Raw genomic sequence first — 12,122 nt, 5'->3', positions numbered from 1 at the left:
CAGGAGCTGTCACGGAATCGCATTGTAATACAAACACAAGTCTCTGCAAGGGCCAGCCCCGTCACTTAGAGGACACGTTGTGCAACAAAAGACTTTTTAATGCCCTCCCCCCAGTTTTTGTGTTCTTGGATGACTCAATCTAAGAGAATCAGACCTGCTGCAAAAGGCTACTGATGCTAAAATCCAGAAAAGGGGTGGGGTGGGTCTGTTACAGTCAAGACTTTGAAAAGTTACTTGCTTTGTCAATCATTCTTTCGTTCATTAGTAACCGCTCTGTATGATGATGTCTGAGGTGTTTGTATAGAGAGATTACTGATGTGTCAACGTGGTCTGTATATTGTAGTTATCATTTCTTCTTTTTTACTCTAATAGTTGTTCTTCTTTTTCACTCTAATAGTTGTTCATGTTCTTTCACAGCGGCCACACTCCCCTGACTATCACAGGGACTAACCTGGATGTGATTCAGGAGCCCCGGATCAGAGTGAAATACAACGGCCACGAGTCAGACAATGTGAGTAAGCTGAGTTTCCAGAGGTTTTCATCCTTACTCTTTCATTTAATGCAGCCAAAGCCCCTTTGTGACCTCATCACGCCATGTGGGTCTATGACATCATAGTACCCATTGTGACATGTCGATGCTGCTTTATTTTATTTATTTTAATGTAAAAAAACCACACATTTGTTTTTAGTGTACTGTTAAAATTGGTATAATGTTCAGTCCAACTAGCATGGTGACCATGGCAAGAAGCACAGTCTAAACAATGGAATGCAATCTCATTCCCACACCTAACTGCACAGTGTCACGGAGAAAGACCTCCAGAAGGGAATGGCTTCCATTAAATCCATGTAGTTATAGAAATGTCAGATCTGAAGCAATGTGGTGGAAAAATAACTCAACAGTAGAGAGATATAATGCTCACATGACCCGAAAGCTGGCCTCTGTTGAAAGGTTCTCCTCAATGCTGTCATTCAGAATGTCAGAACTGCATTGTCTAAATGTCGTACCAGCTGATACCAAGCTGATACCCTGCTGGATCGGGCAATAAAAACCTGTGCAAGAAAGACGAGCAAGTCGTCTTTACCGTAGCAAAACAGGTCATAGACAGCGGGGTGCTGAAAAAAAAAAAGGTCTCTTCCATCACCTCAATCAGAATGTTGCAGTGAATAAATAAACATGTTAAGAGTGAGGCGATATGTTTTTTTTTTTTCTTCATCATCTGTATTAAAAACCACTCTGGTAGGTATAATGGAATTCAGAAAATGTCTTAATGGGTTGTAATGGAAGATTAACTTTGGTCAAAAGCCGTCAGCATTAAACGGAATGAAACAGTAAGAGCTGAGAGGAAAGGAAATCTATGCTGATTGGATTTGGCGTTTTGTCTCCAGGGTGAAGGACCGCTTTTAATAAAGTAAATGAGCCGTGTTTCAGATCTGTTTGAAAAAAAAAAATAATAATAATAATAATAATAAGAGGGAAATTCTCCTGGGGCAGATTCAGGTGTAGATTTACTTGGTCGCTCTTGTCTGCCATAACAAAAGCTAACGCCTCAGGTTGCCGCCTGTCCCCGTTTTCCCTGCATCGTCCCGGGTTTGATGAAGGTGTCTCAGGATTCCTTCCCGGGACACTAAATGTCAGTGCCATAAAATTGAGCACAAGTTAGATAAATCAGGATAATATATTACTAAAATAGACAATATGAATTGGTTGTCAATACTATAGTAGTAATATTGTCAGTGGTTCCTATTGGATGGATATGGGATTTCTAAAGAGAGTTTAGAGTTTGTGCTGCAGCCGTGGCAACCCTATTTGCAACACACACTGCAGATATAACCTTAAAGCTACACCAGACTTTGTGAAATAGCTGTTTAACCTCTTGTTTGTTTAACATGCATCTGGACAATATCAAATGGCCTTGACTACTGATAAATTGTCTTATTTTTCTAATATTATTTCCACCAGTAAAGATCAGCCAGCAGCACTGCTTAATATTGTTGATAAACTCTCAAACCCTAAAACAACTACACCAGTGCGTGGAGATCAAACAGATATTTGTGAGTAATTTTTACTTCAACTGATAAAATTGAAGTGTAGGGCCCAGTTACTCTCTGTTCCTATTGCCTCTGTTCCGACATCTCCAGATTGCTTCCATAATATCAGTGCTAGGTTCAGGGAATGTACTGTGATAACTAAGGTAAAGCTTAAGGCTGTGATAATGAAACTACATCTTAAGACCTGTAGTTTAGATCCTTGGCCTCCCTGGTTTATGAAGGAATGTCTGTCAGTTTTAGGTCCTATTATAACTCATATTGTTAACTCCTCTGACCTCTGGAAGAGTCCCACTTACTCTAACACTGGCAGATGAGAAATCACTTCAGAACAAACATAACCTTTCTCCACATCATCTTGGAAACGATAGCCCTATTTCTGATTGCTTTTCTTGCTAAGATGGTTGAAAAATGGGCAATTGGGAAAACTTCAGTCTGGTTCTGAGACAGCCTTATTGAGGGTCTGTAATGACCTCCTCTGGTTTGCTGATACTGGACAATTGTCTATTTTAGTGTTGCTTGATCTTTCTGCTGCTTTTGACACCGTGGACCACGTGATCTTTTTGGAGAGATTACAGAATTCTATTGGAATTCCGGGTCTTGCTTTGGAATGGTTTCGCTCCTATCCATTATATGGACGCCAGTTTGTCTCTCTGGGTCAGTACTCTTCATAAACCGGTGATGTGAAGTATGGATTTCCACAAGGCTCAATCCTTGGTGCCTTGCTTTTCAGTGTCTCCATGCTCCCCCTTGCATCAATTATTAACAAATAAAACCTTCCTGATTTATTAAACTGCGTCGGCTCCACAATGCTGTAGCCAGAGTGCTGACTCGCACACGTCATTCACAACACATTACTCCAGTACTTGAATCACTGCATTGGCTCCCTGTCAGGGGATCGATTACACTTACTTCATGGCTTAGGGCCTTCAAATGCTGGCCTTCTGGTAGCTCCTAGAAGTTGGCTGAACTCAGGAGGGGTGAGGGCTTTAGGTTTTATGCTCCCTGCCTCTGGAACTCTGTCCCAAATCATATTAGGAATATTGGCACAGTTCAAACTTTTAAATCAATTTTAAAAACATATCTGTTGGAGGTGGCGTATTTTTTAGCTGGATTGCTTGGCTGTTGGCTCGTGTGTCAGTTTTTTTTGGTGTTATTGTGAAGTGCCCTGGGATGCTTCGAGGTGATTTGAATTTTTGTTTGTTTTAATTGAAGGAAGGTTCGGTGGGGGGTGGGGGTTGAGGGGGGATGTTGTCATCTAGTATCAGTAGTGTTGGGTTAAAAAAAAAATCAAATTATTGTATTGCTGTCAACCTTAAAATATCATCAAGTAAAAGTATTATTGAGAGCTCAAGAGTTGTGTCTTGGCATGTAAAAAGCAGCCTATTTAATGCAATACAATCAAGTGTTTTCTTATACCAGAGTACATAGACCATGCTAATGAATACCATTCAAAAGAGCCTTGATTGGTCGGCACTACAACTTGCTGCTTGTCGCTCGCCGCCAGTTATTTATTTTCTTGTTATTCACAGTTTTTCATCCAGTGTTCAAAGGCTTTGATGTATTTTGCTTACTCTAAATTTGGATTAAATGCGTAGCATTAATCCAGGCTGCTAAATTTGCAGTAAATAAGGCAGAAATTAACTTTCAGTCCCAGGAGCCAAATCCAGCATCTGCTATCCTCAGTTTTTTATACTGTGAGAATTTAGTTGTTAAAAAAAAAAAAATCTAAACCCACAGCACCCACCATAGACCGACCATGGTGTAACAGATGGTACAGCAGGATGGAAAGCCACACCAGAACTTACAAACACCAAGATGTATCTCCAGACATGATTTTTATATTCCATTTCCTTACCTCCTTTTATTTCTCTTGCGCAGAATTTCGCTAGTCGCTAGATTCCGATTTCTAATGCATTGTCTTCTTTTTGAACGGTCTCTGATTGTGCAACACAATCAAACAACCGCACACTCAGTACTACCAGCTGAAGAATATCTTTATCGACAAGGCGCAATCAAATTCCTGCAGGTGAGAATAACCTTGAAAAAGATGTCGCTGTCCTCAATAAAGATATTCTTCAGCTGGAAATACTGAGTCTGCGGTTGTTTGATTTTGATGTTTTGTTCCAGCAGTGGCACACCTCGGATGTGGTGGACTTTCTTGTTTTTTTTATCAGTTTGGCAGCGCAGTCTTTTGATTGTGTTTTGCTTGTACACCAGAGAGCAGACAGCTCTCTCCTCCATGTTTGTAAGCACCTATTAGAGCCCTCCACGCTTTCTCTTTTCCAGTTACCCAATGAACACATGCTGTGCAGCAACTCTACCTTACTAATACTGGGGTCAGGTACTGGGCAATTCACTTAAACTATCTGTCATATAGCTTTACAGCACAGCAAGGCTTGTGGCTTCTTGAGACACTGTAGTGCAAAACTCACTGAACAATAACCAAACACATGTGTTTTTATAAATCACATATAGGTATAAATAAGATAGCAGAAAATGGATAACAGGATACTATTTGAGGGTGATTTATTTATTTATTTTTTTAATATATACATACATTTGAAATTTACAGGACGTCTCTCTGGGGGGTATGGTATTTTTTTATATATATATATATATATATATATATATATATATATATTAGTGAATTAAAGAATGCATTGTAGCAGCTGCAGACCCATTGATGCACATGAATATGAAGAAACATTTATCCTGACATGTTGGAATGGAATTTCTTTAAATGAATGTAATGAAACGTGCGCTCTTTGGAGCATCTGTGAACAGGATTATTACAGAACGGATGCTTGAATAAAGAGGTTGCTTCCACGCTCCTGTTGTCTTGGGCAGTGTAAATAATTCAAAACGATTGACTTGCCTTTGTCTCTTCTCTCCTGCCCATGCAGGGAGGGAGGGGGAGAGGAGTTTCTAGAATTCTGGCAATATTTAGGTCTAATTGTAATCTAAAAGGGGAACAAAACTGTAACTTCCTGCACTTTAGACCTCCAGCTCTCCGTCAGAATATCGATTTCATTTTTACACAGATATTACTGCCCTGTTTGGAATACCTCAGGGACAGTGTGCCTTGTACTTGTAGGAGGTTTTATTTATAAATCAGAAAATCATTACAGCACAGCTCGGGAACATCTTGAACTACTCAGCGTACTGTTTCTATTTGACATCCTTAATTTAACAGTCAGGTTGCTTTAGGGGGTCTCTAGAATAGAAAGCCAAGTTAGCAGAGTTCTGTCCAAGGTTTAAGTCTGTTTGTTTAACCAGAATTAAATTGTTTTCATCAGGCAAGAAAGCAGCAGTGCCTTCGTTTATTAAAAAACAGAGCGATCTAAACACTACATGCTATCATTCTTTTTGCCTGAACAAGATAACAGATGGGTTTTCAATCACATGAAGTGGCACACAGAACTGTTGCATAAGCTAAACATGTCCCGAACGAATGTCCTTCATTTCTGGCAGTACAGAAACGTGTTGTTTTGGTGGATTGTTCCATTACAGCTATTGCTACTAAGCAATAAGGCAGAATGTATACGACAATACAAAGAAACATATAACCAAAGGAAAGAAATGCATTCCCTACTGCTTGTTTTTTTCATGCTTGTTTTACAGTTTATATGAAAGGAATATCTTAGAAGTTGCTTAACAAGTCCCCTTGGCATGCTTTTTAAGTAACTACAACTGCACACAGCTCAGCAATTAGGCATGGTGCTGAATGTTACTGGTTTCTGTACAAATGTCTGGCAGCCTCACAATGGATCTGCACATTGTTGAACATGTAGCTGTTTATGAAAGGGAATAGGAGGATAAACTAGCACATGCATTTATAACTGGGGGGGAGGGGGGGGGGTTGTATCTGCTGGCTGATCCTGTGCTTTTGTTAACAGCATATGTGTTTGCTGCACTAATGTATTTTAGGGTGTTGTTTTTTTGTTTTTTTTAAAGATTGCAAAAACTAAATAAAAATTAAAAAAAATATGTTGTGGAGACATCCTGGAGTCCACAGAAAGGAATTTGCAAAGTCAGGAAGTCAGTATTACTCATAAAACCAATACACTGCCAATACAAATAAAGCACTCTGGATATTGTCAGACAGGAGTTATATTTAAGCCGCTTCCAGGATCCGTGCAAACTTACCATTAGAAACATCATGCGTTTCAATGGTGATGTTGATTTTATGCCAGTCAACCCTGTCTGACCTACACATGAAATGAAGCTTGTATTAAAGACCCCCTGTGTAAATCCCTCTCTTATGAATCCCTGTGTGTGTGCTGCACTTCCCCAGGTGTGTAAAGTGCTGAACGCGACCACCATGTTGTGCCTGGCCCCGCCCCTCACCCTGGAATACCGTCCCGGATTGGACGCAGTGGAGCGTGCCGACGAGTTCGGTTTCGTCTTCAACAACGTGCAGTCGCTGCTCCTCTACAACAACACCAACTTCATCTACTACCCCAACCCCACCTTCGAGCCTCTCAGCGCCTCGGGCATCCTGGAGCAGAAACCGGGCTCCCCCATCATCCTCAAGGTACCTTCCAAGCTTTAAAACACACGGGGCTGCTGCATCCATTAGTGCAAACGTCTTCTAAAAGGAGAAATCGTCTGTAAAAACCAGTCAAAAGCAGCGAGATGCACATTGGAACCCGTTAATAGAAACATAATGAGTAGTTGTTGTTGTTGTTGTATTTATTTTTGTTTGAACAACTGGTGCAGTGGAAGAGGAGGTCCTGGTTAAATGTATCATCTGGAAGTCCAGAAATAAAAGAGGGTGATTGAGTGAGGGCTTCAGCAGTATTAATGGCCGTCCTCTGTCTGTGTCCTTTCTCCAGGGACGGAACCTGCTGCCCCCAGCCTCTGGAGGTGCCAAGCTGAACTACACTGTGCTGATCGGAGAGACACCCTGCTCCGTCACCGTCTCGGAGACACAGCTGCTATGTGAGCCGCCGAACCTCACTGGGCAGCACAAAGTCATGGTGAGTTGCCTTGCTTGTCTGACAAACCTGGCTGAGCAAAAGCCCTGGTCTGTAACTCTCTCTGTGGTTCTATTTATCAATGATGTCTCCTATCCAATAAGAAAGTGAGTGAGTGCGGTCACTGTGGTTGATGGCAGTGGTTGTTTCGGCAGGTCCATGTGGGTGGTCTCAAGTTCTCTCCTGGCTCAGTCCACGTGCTCTCGGACAGCCTGCTGACCCTCCCTGCCATTGTGAGCATCGCAGCCGGCGGCAGCCTGCTCCTCATCATCGTCATCATTGTCCTCATCGCCTACAAGCGCAAGTCCCGCGAGAACGACCTCACACTCAAGCGGCTGCAGATGCAGATGGACAACCTGGAGTCCCGCGTCGCCTTGGAGTGCAAGGAAGGTAGGAGACGGGAAGCGTTAAACTGGTTACTGGATAAGCACTCGCTTGACTCTTAATGTTGAAGGTGTGTGTGTGTGTGGTCTCGTTTGCCACTTACTGTATAACGAAAGCCATACCACTTATGTCTGCATTTGTGTTATTTGTATGAGTAGTCTTAGGTCGAACTTAAATTAGCAGTCTAAGGAAACACCTAAATAGCAAAAATACAAGAACACAGCAGAGGCTGTGATGTTACTACTTTGGGGAAAATCCATATTTATTAGCCATTGTAATGAATCCATATATATATAAACTATATAAACTAACAAACCTGATGAAGACATGTCCATGTCGAAACGAGTAGTGCGGTACAAAAAGTATTTTAACATGAACAGAAAATATAAAATAAAATAATTAATTTTCCAGTGTCAGCCGCACTCTTCCTTCCAAGACTTTAAAGCAGCTCATTTTGCTAAGCCCGGGTGTGGTTTCCATGGCAACCCATCAATGTTTACGTGGGGAGACAGCTCCCTGATGACTCTGGTAGTGATGCCTGGCTGCTGTTCTTTTCTGTAGCAGCAGTTCAAGAATCCTGTTCTCAGCTCTCTGAACCAAAAAAAACCCCAGTGACAACAGTAATAATAATACCTTAAAAATGTATTGCATTCTTACCAGACACGGTGTCGCCTTGCGGCACAGATTTGCAGAAATCCAGAAATAATCTTCTGCCAACATAGGATTTTCATAGATAACTTGTTTCTGATCCTGTAATCAGCGGACCTGATTCGTTTGTAGTTACTGCAGGGAGTGATTTCTTTCAAGCCAGCTAAAACATTAAAGAGACGAATAAGAAAAGAGCAGTAAATAACTCTGGGGAAACAGCGCCTCCTGTGGGTATTCATAGGGTATTACAAATAAATAATCTCCCTCCTTAACTCATAAAAATAGTACCATATACAGTTCTTATTTTTGTACACTGTAGAAGACACTAAGCCAAAACATTGGTCTTCTTGTAGTTGTGTCCTAACCTGTCTGATGCTCCTTCTTCCCTCAGCCTTTGCAGAGCTGCAGACAGACATCAACGAGCTGACCAGTGACCTGGACCGAGCTGGCATCCCACACCTGGAGTACCGCACCTACGCCATGAGGGTTCTCTTCCCGGGCATTGAGGACCACCCGGTGCTGCGCGAGCTCGAGGTGAGGGGCACCCCCCCTTCCCCCAATCCGTTCCTGCAGTTTGACCATAATATTCTTCAAAACAACCAGGGATGTTTCACAACCTGTTCTATAATGTCACGCAGCCTCTGTCTTCATTTCTTTGTTTGGAGACCTGTATTAGTATCCATGGCAACCAGATACCACATTGACTAATGGAGGGATAGACAATAGGGCAGGAATTTGGGGGTGGGCAACTGGGTCCCCTTTTTCCCCCCAGACTGTGAAGTCATTTGCATATTCTTTTTTAAATGCTTAATATACACTCCTCTGATATATAATGTGTAATATTGCAGGTCCCAGGCAACGGTCAGATGAGTGTGGAGAAAGCCCTCAAGATGTTCGGCCAGCTCATCAACAACAAGGTGTTCCTGCTGACCTTCATCCGCACCCTGGAGCTGCAGCGGAGCTTCTCCATGCGTGACCGCGGCAACGTGGCGTCCCTCATCATGACCGCGCTGCAGGGAAAGCTGGAGTACGCCACGGACGTGCTCAAGCACCTGCTGAGCGACCTCATCGACAAGAACCTGGAGAGCAAGAACCATCCCAAGCTGCTCTTGCGCAGGTCAGTCGCTGCGGGGTTTCACAGGGCTGGTAACTACTACCCCGGGGAGGGTAAGATGAAATCTCACCTGTCCTGCTGTGCAGGCAAGGCCCACCAGCAAAAGAAAAATATGCTGCTTATATACAAAAAAAAAATGTCTCGGTGGTAAGTCTTTCATTTTGAATAAGCTGAAATACAGTCCTGACCAAATCTCTTGTTGATTTCTTGTTTATTTTTAAATTTTTTTAGAATGGCATGCCCAACCCCCTCATTAAAATTTAAATGTTTAAAAACATTGGAAACTGTACAGGCTGCGCTTGTTAGGGCAGGTAAATCCTCCGCTGCACCTTCCCGCATGGCAGGTACTATAAAAAACAAAAGGCGAGCCCTGTTTAATCTCTGGAGGCCTGGGATCAAACCCCGATGTCATGATGTTGCAGTGCCGACAGCACTGTGCTGTTCCTGCGCTGTACATTCAGAGGTGATTGACTCTTCCCGACAGCTCCTCCGCTTTGATGCGTAACAGCGAGTGCTTGTTCTGCTTTCGTCATGCTCGCCAACACGGTGTGCAGCTTATGAAAAATGCATTTCCGCAGCCCAAGCGTGTGGAATATTTAAAAAGGGACTCTTTATCTGTCACTGGCCTGGAGCAGGCTCACTAAATACAGTATAGAAAAGGGTTAAAAGGAAAGTTAATTGGCTCTGACTTGACAGGTTGAATGCAGGGCTTACAATGTAAAGCCCAATCCTGCTTGTATGTACATTTCTTTTTTTTTTTTTTTTCAATATGCCAAAGTTTCACCCTGATAGTGCTTTCTGTCAACTCCACTTTCATGTTATTAATCTACATGTTTTGAGAAAAAAATCCCACGCAAACTATCTAGACAGCTCCGTATTGAATAACATTGTTATTCCAATAGATGAAAGACAGGGCTAGAGACCCATTGTTTTTGTTGCATGTATTTTTCATACCCAGGAACCTAATACAGTTGTCACTAGGATCCTGCATGCTATGTCTTGCAGCGGGTAACCCATCCAGTTACCTGTTAAAGAAAAGACAGTGAATTTATTTTAGATGCCATTTCGTGTTGATGCAGTCCTCATTCATATGAAGGAATATGCACAGGATCATTCTTGCCTCTATATTGTTGTTCATTCCTCCACAAGCCCACAGATCAGCCTCAAATCAGAGCACAGCAGATAATGAAGGAGGTAGCAGGATGTTAACTGCAGAACTACTGAAAAAATCCTAAATTAAGCGACTAACATATCGGTTTGAAAGTCGTTTTCAATGTCAGACAGAGGGGGCTGATTTTATCAACCTATAATGCACCTGTAGCATCAGCAATGGAGCATCAGCAATCTGGGGTTATCTAAGGATAAAGTAAATGGTTGATGTGATCTTGAACTTCGAATCAGCAAACTCTATTCTCCAGTCCAGCCTGCTAAGCTCTGTAGTCAGAGATTAAAAGACGATAGAGTGAATTGTTTTGTGCTCCATGTGATCTCCTTTAAGAAACTGCTTCTCTAGGGAATCCGTATAGCAGACATGCAGCCGGAGTTATAATCTTTTTCACGCTCCACGTTTTTTTTGTTTTTTTTCAAAAGGCATTGGTTTTATTCAGTTAAATAAAGGCCAGGATCTGCTTGGAACATGAAGGGTCAATTTTTCAGGAGAGGGGAGGGGCTCGAGGGGGTCACATCCCATACGAACTGTAGCATAATTTAAAAAAAATTAAATACATTCAAATAGAAAAAGCTTGTGGATAAGATCAGCTATGGCCCTAAGGGGGAGTTTGGAGAGAGAGCGAGAAAAAAGAATCAAGCAAATCGTATGGAAATGTCAACAAGAAACACTAAATAGAGCTATTTTAATAACTATTTATATTGCTTATAATTAGAAGATGCAGGGACTGTGTGATTGTGTTTACTGCATTGTGTTGACTTGGTAGGCTCTAGTTATACTTTTGTTGCAACCGGTACTCACTAACTTCAGAACTCTGGCATTGTCGCAGTATTCTAGAATCCTGACAACATTCTTATACAGTAAGTCATTTAGCTGCAAATATGATGCTAGGCTAATGGCACTGCTAAAATCTATAGACCTTGAAAGAGTATTAGAAAATAATTCTTGTGAATGGCTGCAGTTATTTTACTGCGGGAGGTAACACGACTCCTATTGCATTCTCTGCTGGATCCGCTCCAGGTTTTACTGTGGGTTGAAATAGTTTCCAAATTAAGTTCCTGGCAGTAGAAAAGCCTGGACTGGCTCCAACTGCTATTGAATGGGAGTCTTAATTTCATCCCTGTGTTCCTGTTCCCGATTTAGACACCTTGCTTCAACTCCTCATTAACACCTTCATCCCCAAGAACCGGCTAATAATACCACTAATAATAATAATAACATCACAGTAATCTGAACTAATATATCCTTGTTTAGATTCACTTTATCATTTTCTATCATGCAGTGTTGCTATTGTTTTGGTTTTCTTTCATCACCACCCGTCAGTATTTCTCCCTTCTCCTTGTGAGTGTTGCAGGTAAGTGTATGTATTGATAGAGGGGGTGCCTAAAAACAGATACTAATAAAAACCGTTCCTCGCTTGCTCGCTTTATTTACAAAGAGAATGCCTGCTAAAAATGGAACAGCTCGCTAGCCCAGGGCTCAGTCTGCGCCAGGCTCTCTCTCTTGTTTTTTTAATACGAGTGGCATGCAGGGCAGGGGAATGGTTATTAGAGGGATGCATGTAAGCCTTGCCTGGTGTGATACTTTGTAATCAAGCACCACAGCCAGTTCAACACAATTAACACAATTCCTTCTTCATGCACAAGTAAGATAATGAAAGCCTCAGGTTCATTAATGAAACACAATTAAAAAGGTGGGGAGGGGCTGGGAGCAACACAGAGCCCTGCTTCTGACAGGGATTAAAACGCTGGGAAATGAAATGGGCACGACATGGGCAGCACAA

The 12,122-nt window shown here is 42.0% G+C and overlaps 1 protein-coding gene across 2 annotated transcripts in view; it reads left to right on the top strand.

The window, feature by feature from the left end:
- The window catches only part of LOC117428804 (plexin-A2), a 144,590-nt gene that overhangs the window by 114,870 nt on the left and 17,598 nt on the right, over positions 1-12,122 (top strand). For both annotated transcript variants that reach the window (XM_059004315.1, XM_034047745.3), the window contains exons 17-22: positions 418-511; positions 6,344-6,583; positions 6,885-7,028; positions 7,181-7,415; positions 8,449-8,591; positions 8,906-9,174. In XM_059004315.1, coding sequence (XP_058860298.1) covers positions 418-511; positions 6,344-6,583; positions 6,885-7,028; positions 7,181-7,415; positions 8,449-8,591; positions 8,906-9,174 — 1,125 coding nt within the window. The remainder of the gene's footprint in view (positions 1-417; positions 512-6,343; positions 6,584-6,884; positions 7,029-7,180; positions 7,416-8,448; positions 8,592-8,905; positions 9,175-12,122) is intronic.

The sequence above is a fragment of the Acipenser ruthenus genome, chromosome 29 (assembly GCF_902713425.1).
Source record: "Acipenser ruthenus chromosome 29, fAciRut3.2 maternal haplotype, whole genome shotgun sequence".
NCBI lineage: Eukaryota > Metazoa > Chordata > Actinopteri > Acipenseriformes > Acipenseridae > Acipenser > Acipenser ruthenus.
The sequence above is the reverse complement of the archived record's forward strand: the minus strand, read 5'-3'. Positions and strand labels throughout refer to the sequence as shown.